Genomic DNA, 21,008 nt, shown 5'->3' with positions numbered 1-21,008 from the left:
CAAAAAATTAGCCAGGTGTGGTGGCGGGCACCTGTAGTCCCAGCTACCAGGAGGCTGAGGCAGGAGAATGGCGTGAACCCGGGATGTGGCGTTTGCAGTGAGCCAAGATTGTGCCACTGCACTCCAGCCTGGGTGACAGAGCGAGACTCCATCTCAAAAAAAAAAAAAAAAAAAAAAAAAAAACCACTCCAGACCAGACAGGAAATACAGACGTTGGGACGGCTGGCAAAATTTCAGTAGCACCTGTGAATTATGTGGTAGGATTGTACCACAGCTAATTTTCTGATCTAAAAGGTTGTATGCTGGCTAGGTAGGAGAGTGGTTTTGTTTTGGGAAGATATGTAATGGAACATTAAAGGATAATGGGCCATTGCATCAGCTGGGTATGCAGCTTATTCTCAAAGGAAAACCAATGTAATGGGTCTCTAGGGAGAGACGAAAAGGGAGTAAGCATGAGAGCAAACATGATAAAATGTTAATAGCTATGGAATCTAGGTGAATAGGATACAGAATTCTTTGTAATGTTGTGCCAACTTTTCTATAAATCTGAATTCATTTCATATATAACATCTTTTTTATTTTATTTTTTTTTTGAGATAAGAGTATCGCTCTGTTGGCCAGATTGGAGTGCAGTGGCGCAATCTTGGCTCAAGCGACTCTCCTGCCTCAGCCTCCCAAGTGGCTGGGATTACAGGAGTTTGCCAACACGCCTCGCAAATTTTTGTATTTTTAGTAGAGACGGGGTTTCCTCATGTTGGCCATGCTAGTCTGAACTCCTGACATCATGTGATCTACCCGCCTTGGCCTCCCAAAGTGCTGGGATTATAGGCGTGAGCCACTGCGCCTGGCCTGTAACATCTTTAAAAGAACTTACTGGCTTAAATTCACATGGAATCTATATGGCATGGTTGCCTAATTTTTTTTAGCCTAAATCTTGATTAAAAATGGGATGGAAGATGAGTAAGTGGATTTTGAATCCAATATTCTGAACACACATCACAAGTGCAGAGAAGAGAAAGAAATCCTCCCAAAGAAGTTAAAAGACCTAAACAAAGGAGAAAACACAAAAAACTTACCTCATACATTTTTCTAGAACTTCTCTTACAAACTTTGGTTTGGGACTTTCAGGATCTTGACTAAGACAATCTGACCTAAGGAGGAAAGGTAGTTTTATCAATGCTTACATAGAATCTGCACTTACACCCATTTGTACTATAATTATCTGTTAACTTATAACAACTTACAAGTTTTGTTAAGTTATAATTGCACTTGTAACTATTTGTACTTAACTACAAATAGTTTCCAAGAAATTAAATATTTTAGACCCTTTTAAACATTAGTAGTAAACATTAGTAGTTTTTTGACTACAGAAAAGGATAAAACACACCATCACTTACCAATCTTCCCAGCTCCAACGGAACTGGAAGTTACTTAGATGATGAGAAAACCAATTAATAAACCTATGTAGAGAAGGGGGAGGTAGGCAAAGAAAAAGGAAGAATGGCTGGGATTTAGAACAGTAACTTACATAAGCCTTCAAACAGATAAAACCCGATTTTACAGAGTTAATGAAAAGCATATTCCCCTACATGCAGCTGTATCTTCTGCCAACTCTCTTTATCCTTTTTAGGTCAATGGCAGATACAATTCTAGTACCTGTTTTGTGTGGGCACCTAACATGTTTATTATTTAATTCTCACAACTTCCAAGGTACATATTATTTTCCCCATATAAAAGATGATGAAACTGAAGCAAGAAAAAAAAAAAAAAGATGAAACTGCAGGCCAGGTGTAGTGGCTCATGCCTGTAATCCCAGCTACTCAGGATGGAGACTAAGGCAGGAGGATTGCTTGAGCCCACAAGTTCGAGGTTATAATGAGCTATGCTCATCCCACTGCACTCCAGCCTGGGTGACAGAGCAAGACTCTGTCTCAAATAAAAAAAAGAAATTGCAGATAAAACATTTCATAAATGGCAGAGCCAAAGTATAGTCTTTGATACTTGACTAGAGAATGAAATTAAAATCATAGCATGGACATCAAAAAACGTAATGTTACATTAAGTATGAGTCTGGTTATTAGACAAAGGTTATTTTGGGAGGCAAGAAAAAAACTAAACATGGAAATTCTTAAAAATGTCTTTATCAAATTCCTTTATGAAGTACAGGAAGTAAAAGCTGTTAGCTCAGCAGTAAAGCGATTACTGTACCTGTCTACACAGGTAGTGTTCATTGTGTCCAAACGCATGTATAGCATTTCAGTTGCCTGTGCAAGCTGTGAATTTAGGATAAGGAAAACTGTTCTCCACTTTTATCCCAAATAAATTGTAATAGACAAGAATAGAAATAAAACATTTCAAGTCTTTATAATGATTAATAATGCTGAACATCTTTTCACACAATCTTGTTTTTTCTTACAGCTTTGAAATATCAGTGATGTATAATGAATTTAACCTGCATACACTTGTGAAATCAAGATAATATTTTCATCACCTCCCAAATTTCCCCATGCTCCTCCATACGCACAGGCATACACTGTTTCATTGTGCTTAGCAGAAATTGCCTTTTTTTTTTTTTTTAACTGAAGGTTTGTGGCGACCCTGCAACGAGCAAATCTACTGGCACCATTTTTCCAATGGCATCTGCTTGTTTCATGTCTCTGTGTCACATACTGGTAATTTTTACAATAAAACAAGCTTTTCCATTATTATTAATTGCTGCAATCCCATAATAAAACTTTAAAAAATAAGAAGATGCTTTCTATGTATGAGCAAAGAAAGTGGTTTTCTGAGATGGAATCAACTCCTTGTGAACATTGCTGAATGACAACAAAGGGTTTAGAATGTCATAGAAACTTAGCTAATAAAGCAGTGGCAGGATTTGGGAAGATTAATTCCAACTCTGAAAGAAGTTCTACTGTGGGTAAAATGCTGTATCAAACAGCAAGCATCACATCCTTCAGAGAAACCTATTGTGAGAGGAAAAGTCAATCTAGGCAACAAATTTCATTTTTGTCTATTTTTGAGCTTCCTGACCCAAATAGTGAAGCATGTATCTACATATGTATAGGTACATATGTATTTATAGACATACAAGTACATATATGTAATACACACACAAAACACACTTCAAAAGCCACATTTTTTACCTACAAAATTTAAACCCACAAGCAGAAATATTTAATAATCTTTTAAGACCAAGCCAAAGAGATTAAGTTTAAAAACAAAGGAAAGGATACAACTTGGGGTAGAGAGCCAGGCTGAAGTTTGCACAGTTCAATGAGGAGTGTTGTGTACATCACATCAATGTGAGGGGGTGCTGGAAGTTGAAACAGCTCTGCAAAGATCACCTACAAAAGAATCATGAGTCATAATTCAATCCAATTGCTACCTTTGCACTTCTATTAGAAAGACCTTAACATTCTAAATCTGAGCTCTAACTCCATGCATTCATAATGAAAATGGAATTACTTTTTAATATTTAAAATTATGCTCTTTCAAACACAAAAATCTAAAACTGAAAACTAATGAAAATTTCTTCTCTCTGTAATTTGATAAAATAAAAACACACAACACTAATGCTTATTTGATCTACACTCCTTCCAGAGAACTATGCAATTAAATTCCAACTTTGAAAGCACCACAGCTGAGCCAGGATGTACAGCTTTTTGAGGGGCTCAAAAGATCCATGACAGTTTCATTCCTATAAGTAACAAGAACTCTTAGGCTGGGCGCAGTGGCTCACGCCTGTAATCCCAGCACTTTGGGAGGCTGAGGCAGGCAGATTACTTGAGGTCAGGAGTTCGAGACCAGCCTGGCCAACACGGTGAAACCCTGTCTCTACAAAAAAATACAAAAATTAGCCGCGTGTGGTGGTGGGCACCTATAGTCCCAGCAACTTGAGAGGCTGAGGCAGAAGAACTGCTTGAACCCAGGAGGTGGAGGTTGCACTGGGCTGAGGGCGTGTCACTGCACTCCAGCCTAGACGACAGAGCAAGACTCCATCTCACAAAAAAAAAAAAAAAAAAAAAAAGAATTCTTTTAGACTCTGGGGTCAGGAAACAAGAAAATCAAGTCATTCCACACTGTCACTTGAAATAGATACCCAGATCTTTCTGGCAGTCCAAGACTTCTTTGCCATGCGTCTTATTCAGAAACTTCCTTCCCACTCTCTCTGTATAATTGGTGGACCACCTGCCTAGAATTCTAAAGCCCTAGTCTGCATCCTTTACTCTTACCTATCTCTCACACTTCTACACTTCGGTCTGATGAATTTCTATACATTCTGCAGATTTAAAAATGACATTTTGCATTTTGGACATGACATTGAGCCAAGTTCACAGCATTAAGTATATTCAAGTTTTGTAAAGATAGGAAATACACAGTACTTTTTTTAAAAAAGCACAAAAGTGCAATATTAATAAAATGTGAATCTTAATACATCCTATCAGGCCCAGCTAGCTCAGTCAGTAGAGGATACGACTCTTAATACATCCTATCTATGCTGTCTCTTTCATGAATACTATTTATTTATTTTGAGACGGAGTCTCACTCTGTCACCCAGGCTGGAGTGCAGAGGCACAATTTCGGCTCACTGCAGCCTTGACCTCCTAGGCTCAAGTGATCCTCCCACCCCTAAGTAGCAGGGACCACAGGTGCATGCCACCATGGCTGGCTCTTTCTTTTCATTTTTATTTTTATTTTTAGTGGAGACAGGATTTTGCCATGTTGCCCAGGCTGGTCTCGAACTCCTGAGCTCAAGCTATCAGCCTGCCTGAGTCCCCCAAATTGCTGGAATTATAGGTATGAGCCACTGAGCCTGGCCCATGAATACTTTAATATAAAGAAATAATGCAGTGGGCTGGGCACAGTGGCTCATGCCTGTAATCCCAGCACCTTGGGAGCCCAAGGCAGGCAGATCACGAGGTCAGGAGTTCAAGACCAGCCTGGCCAATATGGTGAAACCCTGTCTCTACTAAAAATACAAAAATTAGCCGGGCGTGGTGGTGTACGCCTGTAGTCCCAGCTACTCAGGAAGCTGAGGCAGAAGAATCGCTTGAACCCTGGGGGCGGAGGCTGCAGTGAGCCAAGATCACGCCACTGCCCTCTGGCCTGGGCGACAGAGCAAGATTCCATCTGGAAAAAAAAAATGCAGTTAACAGTTTGACTCATGTGTCAAGTGAACACTGTTTTTTGATATAAATCTCTATAATGTATTCAACTGTATACTAACATCAACCTTTTGTACGAGTTAATATGAAGTCAAAAGTGTTGCTACTCTATTTTTAAACTGCTTGGCTCTTTAGATTTCTAAGAATAAATGATGATTCATCTACACTTTGTGTTACAGTAAATAATACACTAAGTTTATGTGAGTACTGAGAGGCCAGATAAACACAATTGAAGATACGTTATCTGTCTAAAATGATATTTTAAAGTATTTAAATCACTTATATGTTTGTTAAGTGGACAACGTATTGACAGAGCTAGAGGTAACTTACATTATCCACAACAACTATCCATGAATGAAGACATACTATATAAATAACTTATAGGCAATTCAAAATTCCATTTGGCTACTGGTTTCAATCTCCTTTTTTCTCTTTACTAACATGGCTAATAGAGCACCAAAACTGACAGCAATTTCCTTGCTTCTCTGTTAATTTTGAATGCTGGACAAGTAGCAATAAATAAATAAATAAATAAGCCAAGAGTAGATTATACTTTAAAGCCAACAGAAAGATTCTGAAACTCAGAAACACGCTCCACATGGAATTCATACCTCAACTATGTGGTAGTTCAAGGGGATCTTGTTCTTCCCTGGATAGCTCACTAACTGTGCAGCACTATAAAAAGTGTAATTTAAGTTTAATAAGTATACGAAGACACAAGAAAAGTCAAATAAGCAGTTTCAAAAGCAATGTGTTTAGATATAAGCAAAGAAAAATCTTTTTTGAAATGTCCTAGATTTCAGTTACTTCATTTAACTATGGCATAAATTATTCTGTCTACCACAAGGAAAATCTTTACTGCATCCAAAATTTCTTGAAAGATCAAAAGGAGTCTAGGTAATAATACTAAGGAAGCATATTCAGATGTACTAACTTACAGAAGTTTTAATAGAGTAAATCACTCTCATAATACTATATTCATTTTCACCTTAAAATCTAAACCAAACTTTCCAAAGTTTAAGAAAATTTTATTTAAAAAAAAAAAATTTCAAAGCTTGGGTGTCTAAATGCTAGAAAACAGGGCAAAACCATTGGTATCCAAACCCAAAATAACTTGCCATTCAAGCTCTCCATAGCATATGCTAAATATCCACACCAAACACACTGGCATCATATGCTTATTACTATAAAGCACCTTGAAAAGTACTATACAAGGGTGAAGAGCCTTGAGAAAGTAAAGCAAGTGTTTTTAGAAACTGATTTTAGCAAGACAGGGAGTCAGGAGGATACAATTTTCTTATACTCTCAACATATATTTTGCTCTTACTGAATCATCAAAATTGCTGCTTTCTCTCCCTTCTAAAAGTACCACGAAAAGAATCTTACCAAGTCTTCCTTTCCTTCCAGTGGGACTTAATGATGCAGTGAAGATTCTCTTCTATTACAAATCTTTCCACTGAATGACTCCCTGGCATGACAGGACCCTGGAAAGAAAACCAAATGTGTACACTACAGGCCTAGAAGACATATTTCTTTTACTTATTCAACAAATATTTGAGCGACTATTATGTTCCAGGCACTAAACTGGGTGATGGGGATAAAAGTTCTGAGGTGTTAAAGCTCTATATTTCAGGAAATTCCATTGTCATGTTCACTTACACCCCAGAGTATCAGCTGTAGTGTTTTTTCTACTGCATCTCATACCTAACCATACAACCACTGCCTACTTTACACACCAATTATTATATGAAACTAAATAATTCTGGATAATACAAGTCTTACAGGGTTTATTTTTTAAACCAAGAGAGTGAATTATTTCCATTAATAACTATGCAGAGAGAAAATTCTATTCAAACACCACATAACCATAAAAAGTCATGCATGAATTGAAAGATGCCCATAATATATTGTCTAAGCTCAAAACATATTCCCTACATGGCATTATTTCATTCTTAAGTGTATTCACAGCAAACAGGTTCGAAAAACACAAAACAGACCTTTAATAATGACTTCTGGATGATTCTAATCTTTTTTTTACAATTTCTAATGCTTTTTAATAAACAACTTGTAAAAGGCCAGAACAGAAACAAAATCCTGTTTGTTTTGAGAGTAATAAGTATTTTATATATTTATACTCTTCTAGCAAGGGATGGATATGCACCTTACAGAGGTGACACCAATTAAATATAAATACAGGAGAAACACATTTTGAGGTCCCATTCTAGTTTCTCTTGCACACACACAAAAAATCTGACCACAAACATTAGCAGTCTTAAATGTAAACCAGATTTTCAGTTAGATACATCTAAGTAGATCATTACATAATTTTGACTAAAGTATCTGGTTACATACGGAATATAGCAAAGATGGCAGCAAGCTGATAATGTTGTATATGTAACTGATTATCTGACAAATTTTCATTCCAAAATAGATTACATATATACTAAATTCCTACTGGTCATAAGCACTTTACCACACGACAGAAAAGAGACAATAGAAGAAACTCAAATTTGACTTAGGTGGTAATATTAATTCTTATGGCAATAGTTTTCAACTGGGGGCAATTTTGCCCTTGAGGGGACATATTGCACTCTCCGGAGATATTTTTGGTTGTCAAAACTGAGGCAGGGAGAGTGCTATTGACATTTAGAGGGTAGAGGTCAGGGACACCACTGAGCATCTTACAATACACAGGATAGTACCCACAATGAAAATTACAAATTTTCTTAATTGTACAATATACAATTATAACAGTACAATGGCTGCCAGGAAACTTGACTTTGAAATAAAGAATATGTATATTAAAAATGATAAAGTCAGCTTAGACTAATCTTTGGAATTTTTTAATTAAAAATACTTCTAACATTTGTTTTCAAATAATCATACAATATGAATCATCACAAGACAGGCTGTGTTGCCTAGAGAGGGACCATATCTAAAACTAGGTACTTTTATTGAGAAATAACCTTATTAAGTATAATTATGGACAGGTGCAGTGGCTCATGCCTGTAAACCCAGCACTTTGGGAAAACGAGGTGGACGAATTGCTTGAGCCCAGGAGTTCGAGACCAGCCAGGGCAACATGGCAAAATCTCAACTCTACAAAAAATTTGCCAGGCTAGGGGACGCATGCCTGTGGTCACAGCTACTCAGGAGGCTGAAGTGGAAGGATCACTTAAGCACAGGAGGCGGAGGTTGCAGTGAGCTTAGATCTCACCTCCAGCCTGGGCAACAAAGTGAGACTCCATTTCGAAAAGAAAAAAAAAAAGAAAGAAAAATTGCCAGAATGACTGAGCATTCATCATGTGACAGACACTGTTCTTGTTCTATGCATTTTACATGTTAATAATTTAATCCTCATAACATGATATATATACTACTATTATGAGATATATACTATTATTATTATCTTCAGGAAATGAAAGCACAGGGAGGGAAATAACCTTCCCAAATTCACGCAGCTAGTATTTGGCTAAACCAAGATTAAAACACAAACCAATGTAGCTCTCAAAACCCAAAACCCACACTCTTAGCCTGCAAACTGTGCATGTCTCTCAAATTTATTTACACATGCCAAATATAATTTCTTGCATAATGAGGTGATATCATTCACTGAATTAAAAAGCTGGCCGGGCGCGGTGGCTCACGCTTGTAATCCCAGCACTTTGGGAGGCCGAAGCCGGCAGATCACGAGGTCAGGAGATCGAGACCACAGTGAAACCCTGTCTCTACTAAAAATACAAAAAATTAGCCAGGCATGGTGGAGGGCGCCTGTAGTCCCAGCTACTCGGAGAGGCTGAGGCAGGAGAATGGCATGAATCTGGGAGTCGGAGCTTGCAGTGAGCCGAGATTGCGCCACTGCACTCCAGCCTGGGCGACAGAGCGAGACTCCGTCTCAAAAAAAAAAGTTAACTTCATTGCTACTGACCTTCTTAGATAAAAACAACTCAAAATTAAAACATACCACAGGCCTAATTCGAGCGGGATTAACCCACAAGCACAATGCAACACAAGTCATATCTAGGACTTTTAGTCAGTCACTTACCTCGGGATCATCTGTGTAATCAAACATTCTGAAGATGACCCTTGGCATTGGGTACACTGAATCTTCAGTGTGAGGAGGTGGTGTAAAAGGAGGCAGATTGTGCTGCAGTGCTTCACACAGGATGCTGTCAAAGGCAAGATAAGGTCTTAGGATGTGCCGTTCCTGCCAGCGATCCTTTTTCAATTTCTGAATCTGGGCCCACAGGCAATCTAAATACTAAAGACAGATTAATTTTTAATCATTAATATAATTAACATTTTGACTAGACAAAATGAAAAAATCAGTACCCTTTAAAACACAGGATACAAAAGTAAGCTAACTTGTAAGATGGTACAAAAAAAGGTGCTAAGTTTTTGTTTTTATTTTACTTACAAACTCTATCTGTTTGGAACTGTTTTTACATTTTTCAAATTGAGTATTTAAATAAATATACGTCAACTCTGTAACAGCTGGCATTCCAAAGAACAATGGAATATTTCAATTACATTCTATCATCTATTAAAAATCTACCATACACCTAGAGCTATGAGAAGGAGCTATCATGAAATGTAGAAACACACCCAAAGGGTAAAATGGAATGGTCTGAGTATCTTAACAGAGATAAGAATCTATTCAAGAGCTGACTGTGTTTGTATCACAAGAGACTGAAATCAATTTACCTCTTCTTGTGGATGTGGTTTATCAGCAGTCCATACCTGTAACATGGGTACATGAGTTTTTTGGCGTCTTCTAAAGATAAAAATGAAAATCTACATTTAGGCTTTTAAAAACATGAGATGCTCAGTCACCTTCATAGTTATTAAAATGTAAATTAAAGCAATGAAATAACATTGTACCTACTGGAGTGGCAGATATCAACTGTTTTGATAATGTACTGTGTATCATCAAGATGCAGGTCAAGATTCAGTCTCAAACATTGTTGACAAAGAGGTTAACTGGTATAATCTCTTTGGGAGAGTATTATCTCTTTGGAAGGTAATTTGACTAAATCTATCAAAATTGTTTAGAATCTTCAACCCAGCAGTGCCATTCCTAAAAATTTATATCCCCCATAAATATATTTGCACATGTACATAAAGACATATACACAAAGATATTCACTGAAACATTGTTTATAATAGCAAAAGATTGAAAATAACCTAAACATCCACCAACAGGAGACTTCAGAAATCATGGTACATTAAAAAGTGAAATACCCTACAACTGCTAAAAAGAATGAAGTAGAGTTAAGTATTTTTATGCAACAAATCCAAGTTATAGTAAGAAAAAAAAAAAAGCCAAGTGAAGAACAGTGTGTATATCGGGCTATCATTTGAATAAAAAAGAGAAAGGATATGTATACACACACGCAATATTCTTTTTTTTTTTTTTTTTTTTTTTTGATGGAGTCTCACTCTGTCGCCCAGGCTGGAGTGCAGTGGCGGCACCATGTCGGCTCACTGCAACCTCCGTCTCCTGGGTTCAAGCAATTCTCCTGCCTCAGCCTCCCGAGTAGCTGGGATTACAGGCACCCAGCACCACGCTCGGTTAATTTTTGTATTTTTTAGTAGAGATGGGTTTTCACCATGTTGGCCAGGCTGGTCTCAAACTCCTGACCTCAGGTGATGCACCCGCCTCAGCCTCCCAAAGTGCTGGGATTACAGGCGTGAGCCACTGCGCCCGGCCAAAAGATTCTTATTTTTTAAGCTTCTTTTAACTTTACTTAATAACCAACTAAGTAGCTATTAACAGTTATCCAAAAAAAGCACTTAAAAAAGAGAAAATGAAACCTAACAACAAAATGAATCTGTAAAAACCTAAGGGCCACATAACCATTACCATGTTGCTGGATAGTTAAGCATAAATTTACTAAAAAGACCTATTTATTATTATTGCATCTAACAATATAAACCAAGCTTTTACATTGGCTTGGGAGAGATGGGTAATGGGAAGACGTGACTATTTTAATTGAAATGTGTCATATTACAAGTACTGGCTGGATGGAGGGTTAAGGACCCGTTTTAAGACCTTGATTTAGGATTAATTCACATGAAATAAATATATTGTATGTGCTAGGACAGTGGTTCTCCACTTGTGAAATGTGTTAATAATACAGATGTCCAAACCTCTCTCTCAAACTGTATAATTTATTAGATCTGGGGGTTGGGGTCTGAGTATTTTAAGTACCACAGGTAATTCTTATCCACGCTAATATTTGAGGAACTATTGCACTAGGGTGTTTTATGTCTTTTATAAACATATAAAAGCAGCTTAAAAGAAGCTATATTACCAACTGTCCTTTGCACTGGCAAAAGTAAGCAAACCCTATCTGACTACTTTGAGGTCTCAGTGAGTTAAAACAGCAGGAGAACAGGATTACCTAGAAAATACCTTCAGGAGCTCTACAGCTTATTTTTGAGAAACTCAAATGATATCACTGATATAAGATATCCTTTACCTAAGCAACAAAGAGTACTATGAGCTGTGCCCTTACTTAAGATAGCTTTCAGTGTTGGCAAAGATGCGGTCCATCTCTGCATCTTTCTTTTCGTACAACTCCTTTCCAACCCAGGGCAAAGATGACAGAAATGCATACACATACCAATCTCGTCGCACCTAAAGGATTTTTAAAAAGTTAAGTTTAAAATATGCTTTAATTATATTCGTTCATATTTTATTTATTCTTGAATGAAATCCTATGGAAGCTATTTAATAGGACTTAAGACATCTGGTTTATACAGAGCATTTCTAGATATATTAGTTCTAATCTTACTAGACAGCATCATTTAAATCAACATACAGATATTATGAGAACCCACCAGTGTGCCAGTCAACTTAATTTTTAGATAGTAAGAACTTAAAGTGTGATAGTCTGCTGTTATTTTTTCTTCATTGCTAATGGGTTATCAGCGAAAAATTCCTGGTACTATATGAAAGTACCAGGATTCAGTAACCCCTCAAGAACCCCTCAAGATTCAGCATGAGGGGTTCTCTTACCTGAGGCACATCTTCTTCCTGAGTTACGCTTACAAAATTTTCAAACATAGCAACCATTGATGGGGCGGCAATCACATGACAATTCACAAGATCAGATAAAAAACGGACCTGTTGGGGCAAACAATTTCTGCTATTAAACCTAAATGTTCTTTATAATAACTACAAAATAAGCAACCTTGTATAGGCTAAACTATTGGTCTGAAAAACTATAGCCTAAGGGCTGGATCTAGCCTACTATCTGTTTTTTGCATAGCTGGGAACTAAAAATGGTTTTTACATTTTTAAATGCTTGAAACAAAAATCGAGTATTTTATGACACATACAAATTACATGAAATTCAAGTTTCAGTGTCCATAAGTAAACTTAGTGGAATAGCCATGCTCATTCAGTTACATATTGTCTATGGTTGCTTTTGTACTACAATGGCAGAATTGAGAAGCTGTAACAAAGACTATATAAAGGACAGCAATCTGTGAGTTCACAGGTTTCTATGCTGTACTACATCAAGAATCCAGATTGTAAAATATTCTAGTTACTTCAACCTATAATCTCCTTTTCTGTTTGGCTGTAATTTTCACTGAATTACAGAAATGGAAATTACAGAACACATATTTATTGGGTGTGCTTAGCGTGCTATTGCTAAACACTACTAAAAGTCACTGTTAGGGGACCCATTCTAGTGGAACAAGCACAATCTCAATACAAAGGAATGAGTCCCACACTAAAAGGCAAATTAAGCATTTTTTAGGAACAATGACAAAGGGAGTTGGGGAAAGCATCACAAAGGAGGTAACAATTAGGCTAGGTCATAAAGGATAAGCAACAGTCCCAAGTAGTGAGCAAGGAGGGCAGTCTAGGCATGGAGATTCAAAAACAAGGTGTGTTTAGGGATCTGCAAGTTATTTTGATATTGCTGGAGAGTGTATGGGAGACAAGAATAGAGAAACAGACTGGGGAAACCATTAAAGGGTCAGGCTAAAGAGTCTGGACTTTAATCCTATAGCCTGATGGGTGTCCAAACTTTTTTGATTGTGTACTCAGTAAAAAAGAATTTGATCACATATCTTCAACACATACCTATGTATTTATGATATATACTGGATCACCATTAATCTATGTATTATTAGTAAGGCTTAATTTCATTTCCACTTAAGATAAATAAGAGTTTTTAATATTCACTTCCTGCAACCCAAGGAATCATCTTGTGTACCAGGCTTTTAAGACCACTCACTGTAGACAATGAGAAGGAACTAAGGTTTTTTTAACCAGTAACAAACATGTGCAGAGCCTAGTTATAGAAAGACCAGTCTGGTGCCACTGTAGAACACAAAGTGAAAGGCAGAGAATCTAGATGCAAAAAGATCAGTTAAGAGGCTATTAAGGACATCTGGAGGAAGGCATAAACTATGCTAGAGGCCCTGGAGACCAAGAAAGGACAGAGTTGAGAGAAATTAGGAAGACAGAATTGACAGGGATTGGGAACACCTATGGTACAAGAGGGCAAAGGGAAGACAAAAATTAATGCTCAGCTTTCTAGATGGGTTATTCAGTACACAGTGGCCATTGTATGAGCTGGGGAGAGGGCAGAAAAAAGGAGGTATGAATGATGCATTAATTTAGGCACTTCCTAGTAAGGTGTCTGAAGGCTATGCAGCTAGCATCTGGAATACTGGACTGGAGCTCAGGAGAAAGGCTGGAGATACAGTTACAGATTTGGGGGTATCGTCAAAATAAAGGTGGCTTATTAAGCTATGAAAGTGAATGAGAATGCTTTAGGAGAGCATTTTAAATTATTTGGTTGTAGCTCGCCTTTTCCCTCCATCCCAACAGTAAGTCGTAAACATACCAACAAACAAACAAACTTACCAAATATACGGCTTCATTATAATTGTTTGCTTTCAATGATTCTTTAAGTTGACGAATCATGGCTTCTACAAATTCTCCACCAAAGTTGTAATTCCTGGCATTCAGTAGTCCAACTAATGTTGTATAAATTGTCAGCTTCTCAGGTAACAGGCGTGCACTGATTTAAGAACCCAGTATAACAAGAAAATCCCAAAACAATGGCGTTAAGTTGCTGAATTTTATGTGAATCTTTTTATCATTTCATTAACTTTGGAACAGGATTACTTTTAGCTATGTCTTTAAAAATACTTCAGAAAAAGCATGTCATTGAGAAATGTTACAGACACAGTCCCGTAATTTTTCATTTTAATTTATTAGTTAATCTAAGAGTTAAGAAAGTAAATGATTTAATTGTAAATTTATCATACTGAAATAAATAAAACTAATGCTACAACAGTTTTTCTTCAAGTGTGCTTAGTGGAACTGAATAGCATTTCCACAGAACATGGTTTCCATGGTAAAATAGCTCAGAAATCCTGGGTGAAACAAGCCTCTTTAATACAGAATCATGGGGGGGAGGGGGGGGCAGCATTCAGAATTTCTAAACTTAGCTAACCAAATGTCATGGAACTAGAATTCTACTTTGAGAAACACTATTCTAGTTGCTAGAAAAGATGAACAATTAAAACGAGTTTCATCTAAGTTCCTACCAGTTAATTATTGAATTTTTTAAAAACGTACTCTGATAGAGTTAAGATTTGTTTACGTCTCAGTTGCTTACTCCAAGTGTGTTGATTTCATTAAAGTTATTTGAAAAGTATGGGAAAGGATTAAAATAAACCTTTAGAAAAAGCAATTTTTCCTAATTTAGGCAGCCTTTAGAATTAGCACAAAAAGCAGTAAGAAGTCATAATCATTCAGTGGGCAAGAGATTCTCTTTGACTTGTTTTCCTAAAGTACCTAGCAGAACATCAGCGACAATCAAGTGTTCAAAAAAACACCTGTGTTGATGGTAACTGTGCTCCCTAAAACCCTCCCAAAACCAAAAATTAAAAAAGAACACTGCGAAGCAATACAAATTCAGCCTTAAACAAACAAGGCTTCCAACAGTTTAAGTATAAATACTACTCCATTTTAACAAAGGATTTCAGAAGATTTCCTTAGTAGTTTCTTAAAGTTACCTTCACTTGATCTAAACTAAAAGGCTGAGAAGTGATAAACATCACCTTCATAATTTAAAAACACCTCATGGATACATTACAATTTCATGTAACTACAAAGACTCCCGTTTATCCAGAGAGCATGCCTATTAATAGTGGCTTCCAAAGCATCTTCAGTCTTCCAAGAAGGGCTATTACTTGAGTTACCAATTCCCAAATTTGTTTGGTACTACTAATTTAAAAATGTAAGTATCATACATTTAAATGTACATGCTTAAAAATATATATCTGAATGAGATAGTATCTACTATCTCTATAAAAAGTCAACTAAAATGATTCTAAGGTTCTAAGAAATAACACATAAGGAAAATGTTCAATTTTAGTTTTATCCCTAAAAAGAGTTCACCAAAGGGCCAAAGGTTGGCTCATTTGTACAAATTTCCCCATAGAAGGAAAGCCAAGGACATATAGAACATAAACATGTATTTTGAACATTTCCCAAAGCATTTAAGAGTAGATAATACTTTATCACCTGGATTCATAAATCTTTTGCATACATACACTGTACAAAGAAGCCTTAAGATCTTGCTCTTGTAGTTAGGAAGATCAGCTTCCAAAACACCAGCCAAGCCTTCTAGGTTGCTCTCCAAAGAGCAGGCACTCTGTAGAGGACATCACATTAAATATCTGTCAAGTACTCAGCAATATAAATTTATTTTTAAAAATCTATTTAAATGTAAATATATATATTTTTTAAAATCTATCATTTTAAAATCATTACCAGTCATCTGTCCTTTCAATTGCTATTTTAGTGAACTAAAATAAAAATTTCTACATGATCATTAAAATAGTCTTACATGCATACAGAGCTATAATGGGTTTCGTATAAATCAGTTCAGATAGTTACTGTTCTTTAGAAATCCATGAAAAGTGGACGAGTGAAATTTAAAAACTAAGCAGTCTATGATAGCAGAATAAGTATTAGAAATGGGAGGACACTATGGGCTCCATTTTACCTCTTTCACTAATTCACTCGCTTACTCTGGGCAAATTACCTCAAGTATTCAGGGATGATTTAGTTCATGCATAAATTAAGGGGTCTATACCCTAGGTCCCTTCTAAGGCTCATCTTCTATGAAAATTATTAATTACTAAAGTACTAAAAATGATCAATTATCTACATCCCAGGGGCTTCAACATGGATTCAATTTGGGATACAGATGCATGGTAATAGCAGCTTTGCCAAAATGTAGTTCAAGTTTTCAGCTGCAAAAATTAATCAAAGCACAGTTAACCACATTCTTAAACCTATCACAGCCTATGCCTATTGTGTGACACACCTTTTCTCCTACTTTGCATATTAAAGATTCCAAATGATCTTCAGTTTCATTTGCATCAGAGGTCTTTCTCCTTTTGTGAGGCTGCCCACCTATTTCAGCAACATAAAAAATTAACATTACATGATAAATCTGCTATCACAAATTTTATTTAACCTTTTTAGGTTATAATCTCTTTTCTACCAGGCCCTATGTTTTTACAGAGTAGAAGCTCTTCACAGACCCTCCATTTCTCAGACTAAGCTAGATTAACCAACAGCATCCCATTCCCAGAGCCACTATATACACTAACTCCAGGAGGCATTATTTATGTTAAATTTTGTGTGAATAGTGCCCATGGAGCTATGCAATCAGCAGCCCTGTCCATTTCTGTGGACAAGCTGGAAAGCTGCCAACATGTTAAACACTAGTAGTTAGAATACTCATGTACTGCTACTCCCATTCTTTTAACTTGAGTTGTTTACTGATCCTCAGTTGCTTGTTCCAAAACCTGTTAGCACCAGTAGTATTCATTAGTCTAATAATGTAATTATTATGTAAATGACAAAATAAGGGTGCAAAACCAAGTCGAATGCTTTGGAAAGACTTGATCAGAAAAAAAAAAAAGCTGTCATATCAGCTATAAAGAGGAAAGCTTCAAAAGATGGGAAAAAGGAGCATAAAACATTAGGATTTCTCACTTGCTTCACATGTTTCTAAGCTCTAATCTCAAGTCTTCAATTAACAATTTCAGTTCTGCATATGATGCAGCACAACGGTATAGTTTATCCTAAATAATGGGAACGACAGTCAGTATACATATATTCAAAGAAAAGTCCTGAGCACTATATCGAATAATTGGTGGAAAAAAGGACCACATGTTTTACAATTCCTGCTTTAACTAGCTTTTATTAACTGAATTACTGATAACTGATTTATTTAAAAACCGTATCATTCGAATAATCTGTTTTTTAAATCTACCTTCTAAAATCATTACCAAACATCTGTCTTTTTGAATGCTCAACAATTCAAGTTGAATGAAGGTGTGCTAAAAATTAACTTCAAACACCTGTCTATTAAGACCCTTGCTGTTTGTATCTCTTACCACTTTGTTTAAAGCCTTAACACACTCACCTAAGTCCTTTTGTGGTATAATATAAAGCTTAAAAAATTAAAATAATAGTGTTAAGTATGGAACCTGATGCTGCTGCTAAACACTTTTGGCTAGTCTAATACAATTCAATTTTCGACTTCCATTGATTCAATTATTTGGTCAGCATATGGGCAAGAAAGCAAGAGTCTGTAACTGTGCGGGGAATCGGTATTAATAACAAAAATCTGCAGTTGGATATAGGGTTACACAGTAGCAAGTTACATATAACTTCAATCTTCAGACCTGAACGGCCAAAGGAATTATTGTTACAAAGTTTATCATCACTTACCTTAAACATGTTCAAAATACATGTTTATGTTCTATATGTCCTTGGCTTTCCTTCTGTGGGGAAATTTGTACAAATGAGCCAACCTTTGGCCCTTTGGTGAACTCTTTTTCTTAGGGATAAAACTAAAATTAAACATTTTCCTTATGTGTTATTTCTTAGAACCTTAGAATCATTTCAGCTGACTTTTTATAGAGATAGTAGATACCGTCTCATTCAGATATATATTTTTAAGCATGTACATTTGCTTAGTGTAATTAAGCAAATTACTTGGAACACTTGGCTTGAAATGATGTATGGTGATTCTCATAAAACACAGCACCTGGCTATTCTAAGCTTGGAATGTTAAATCTATCGAATGACTGAAATGATCTTCAGATACCATATGAACTGAAGCTGAATAAAACGAATCTATTACTATCCACATACGATCTGAGGGGGGGGTATTATAAAGGTTACAGGGTAAGACACTCTGTGTGTCAACTTCCCAACCCATTAATTACCATTATAACCTGACTGAATGTCCACCAACTATAATTTTGAAGGGATAATGCCACAGAAAGTATAATACACATGCAGCATGAGAGCTGAGATGTATTTATTCCTAGAGATATCTGCCTGTGTAAAGTTGTAGACATGTGTGGCAGAGAGGTTCAGGGACCTTGATTCTTAAGTAGATATCAAACCTAAGTCACAGGACCTATCAAGGTTCCACCACCCAAAGTGCCAACTTCCACACAAAGGTCTTTTATTTCCAGGATTCACTTATTGAAAAAAACAAAGCAAACTGATGTAATATTTATGCAAGCTGCCAGCTAGGACATTCAAATAGCTTTCTTCTACAGCAGTAGTTCTCAGCAGGGTGTAGATTTTGCCCCCAATGGTCATCTGGCAATCCTTGGAGACATTTTTAGTAGTCAAAACTAGGGGAAGCAACTGGCATCTAGTGGGTAGGGACCAGGCATGCTGCTAAATATCCCACGTTGCATAGGGCATCTCCCAAAACAAACAATCTGGCCAAGAATGTCAATAGTGCTGATGTTAAGAAACTGTATTCTAGAAAGCAGAGCTCCTCAGAACCAAATTTCAGTGAGGCTGGGAGAATGCAGATGCTGAAAAACTAGCTGAACGAGAGTAGTTTTTTTTGTTGTTGTTTTTTAAACCTTAAGCACACTGTTCCCTTCTTTCTGGCTCATCTATTTTGCCAACCCTTTATTCCACCTCTACAGTCTTCCTAACTTAACTTTCCAGCTGGCTTGTTCCAGTTTGGAATCGTACCACAGCAACCCTCCTCGGCCCTCTTATAAGCTTGAAAAAGGGAAAATAGTGCTGTGGGAAGAGAAGGTATGATTTCTAAGAAACAACTAGAAAATACATGTACATAGTCACATCTCTGAACTGCAAACCCTCTGTTCATTTTGGCTATATTAAAGGACAAGATTTGTCTGGAGAATGGGAGGAGGCAGAAAGTATTAAGAGGTAAGAAATGTTCCACTCTCACCTGATAGTTGAGAGACTATGAAGGGGTGAAAACTACAGACACAATCTGAACTTACGAACAGAAACATGATATTGAACTCAGGAGAGAACCTGGGTAAGGGAACAGGGAAATGAAATAAAACAATACGAATACAATTCGGGGAATTAGCTCAATGTACCCTGAAGAAAACATATCTATGGCAGTTCCCAAGGCAAGAACAGATTTTTTATTAAAATTTAACTATGTAAAAGTTTTAAAATGTAAATTAAAGATAGCATTACCACTTCACCCAGACAGACTTGGCTAGTATAGAGAAGCAAGTATAAAATCCATCTGAAAGGATCTTAATAAACCAAATAAATTTCCCCTCTATAAGGCAATCCTAATTTTATATGGGTACACTGTACATCTTATAGCCTTCCAAGAAATTTTAGACCCACAAAATAGAAAACAAAAACCAACCCTGTAAAATAAAAAAGTAAAGTAACTAAAACCAACAACTTCAACATTACGTTTTTAAACCTTAAGCACACTGTTCCCTTCTTTTTGGCTCATCTATTTTGATATTGAACAACTTCAAAGAAAGATAACACGCCTTGATCCTGCAGATTTAAAACAGAGGCAACCATCACTTCTGAAATAAACTATACTCTCTCAAAGTAACAAATCCTTTCACTTCTATTTATTTTTTTCTTAAGTAAAAAAATCAGCCACAGTCTAAAAGACAAGGACCTAATTCTAAGAAGCTTAAATGGGGCTAATACAGCAAATCTGAAACTTTTGTAAATTGCCAAAATTCCCAAAATTGTATTCGTATTGTTTCTAGCTAAGATTTTGAACAATCTAAATCCATTCTTAAAAGAACAATGGACTGCATATCCCATAGTAACTACAAAGCTTCAGAGACATTTTTAAAGCAAGTCTAAGCAATTAGTTAAGATTTAGCACTGGACTAGTATTCATACATATTACTTTCCATTTAGCATTTCCTTTTCCCTGTTTATAAATGGACTACTACATGAACTTCACTGGTATAGCCTCCTAATCCTACCTCCCTGAATCTTTGATAGTTGAGTCTCAACACAGAAGTATAATTTTATAATCTCCCTATAAGATGCGACCCTCTGCTATCTCTCTAATCTTATCTCCTACAACTTCCCCCTCACTCACTCTGCTCCAGCACCACTGGCCTCCTTGCTGTTCTGTGAACATGACAGGAACCCTATAGTCTTCAGGCTTTTGCACCCATGGTTACCTTTGGATCACTGCTTTTCCCCATACAGCTATATGGCTGCTACCTTACCTCCGGCAAGTCTTTGTTCAAATGCCATTCACACTGAGGCCTTCTCTAACCAACTTACATAAAATAGTTAACTTCTCCCTCAGAAATCTCTCCCCCCTTTACCTGATATCACTCCATAGCGCCTGTCACTATATGATACACTATACTTGACTGTCTTCTCTCTACTCTAGAGGGGAGGCTCTATCTTTATATTGTCCACTGCTGTATGGCAAGTAATTAGGACAGAGCTTGGCACTGTTAAATATTTGTTGAATAAATGATTATATATATATATAT

The 21,008-nt window shown here is 36.6% G+C and overlaps 1 protein-coding gene across 4 annotated transcripts in view; it reads right to left on the bottom strand.

Moving 5' to 3' along the window:
- NCBP1 (nuclear cap binding protein subunit 1) overlaps positions 1-21,008 on the bottom strand; it is a 38,975-nt gene that overhangs the window by 14,775 nt on the left and 3,192 nt on the right. Inside the window, exons 2-14 of one of the 4 annotated variants that reach the window (XM_032164633.2) lie at positions 16,535-16,623; positions 15,756-15,856; positions 14,056-14,212; positions 12,190-12,297; positions 11,687-11,808; positions 9,873-9,942; positions 9,214-9,429; positions 6,555-6,652; positions 5,780-5,843; positions 3,237-3,347; positions 2,209-2,273; positions 1,398-1,460; positions 1,077-1,151 (exon numbers count right to left, since the gene is read on the bottom strand). In XM_032164633.2, the coding sequence (XP_032020524.1) occupies positions 1,077-1,151; positions 1,398-1,460; positions 2,209-2,273; positions 3,237-3,347; positions 5,780-5,843; positions 6,555-6,652; positions 9,214-9,429; positions 9,873-9,942; positions 11,687-11,808; positions 12,190-12,297; positions 14,056-14,212; positions 15,756-15,856; positions 16,535-16,623 (1,339 nt within the window). Of the gene's footprint in view, positions 1-1,076; positions 1,152-1,397; positions 1,461-2,208; positions 2,274-3,236; positions 3,348-5,779; positions 5,844-6,554; positions 6,653-9,213; positions 9,430-9,872; positions 9,943-11,686; positions 11,809-12,189; positions 12,298-14,055; positions 14,213-15,726; positions 15,859-16,534; positions 16,624-21,008 lie in introns of those variants that run through there. The other 3 variants (XM_058445585.1, XM_032164635.2, XM_032164636.2) reach the window with 3 other exon arrangements.

This window comes from Hylobates moloch, unplaced genomic scaffold (genome assembly GCF_009828535.3).
Source record: "Hylobates moloch isolate HMO894 unplaced genomic scaffold, HMol_V3 SCAFFOLD_10, whole genome shotgun sequence".
Lineage (NCBI taxonomy): Eukaryota > Metazoa > Chordata > Mammalia > Primates > Hylobatidae > Hylobates > Hylobates moloch.
The sequence above is the reverse complement of the archived record's forward strand: the minus strand, read 5'-3'. Positions and strand labels throughout refer to the sequence as shown.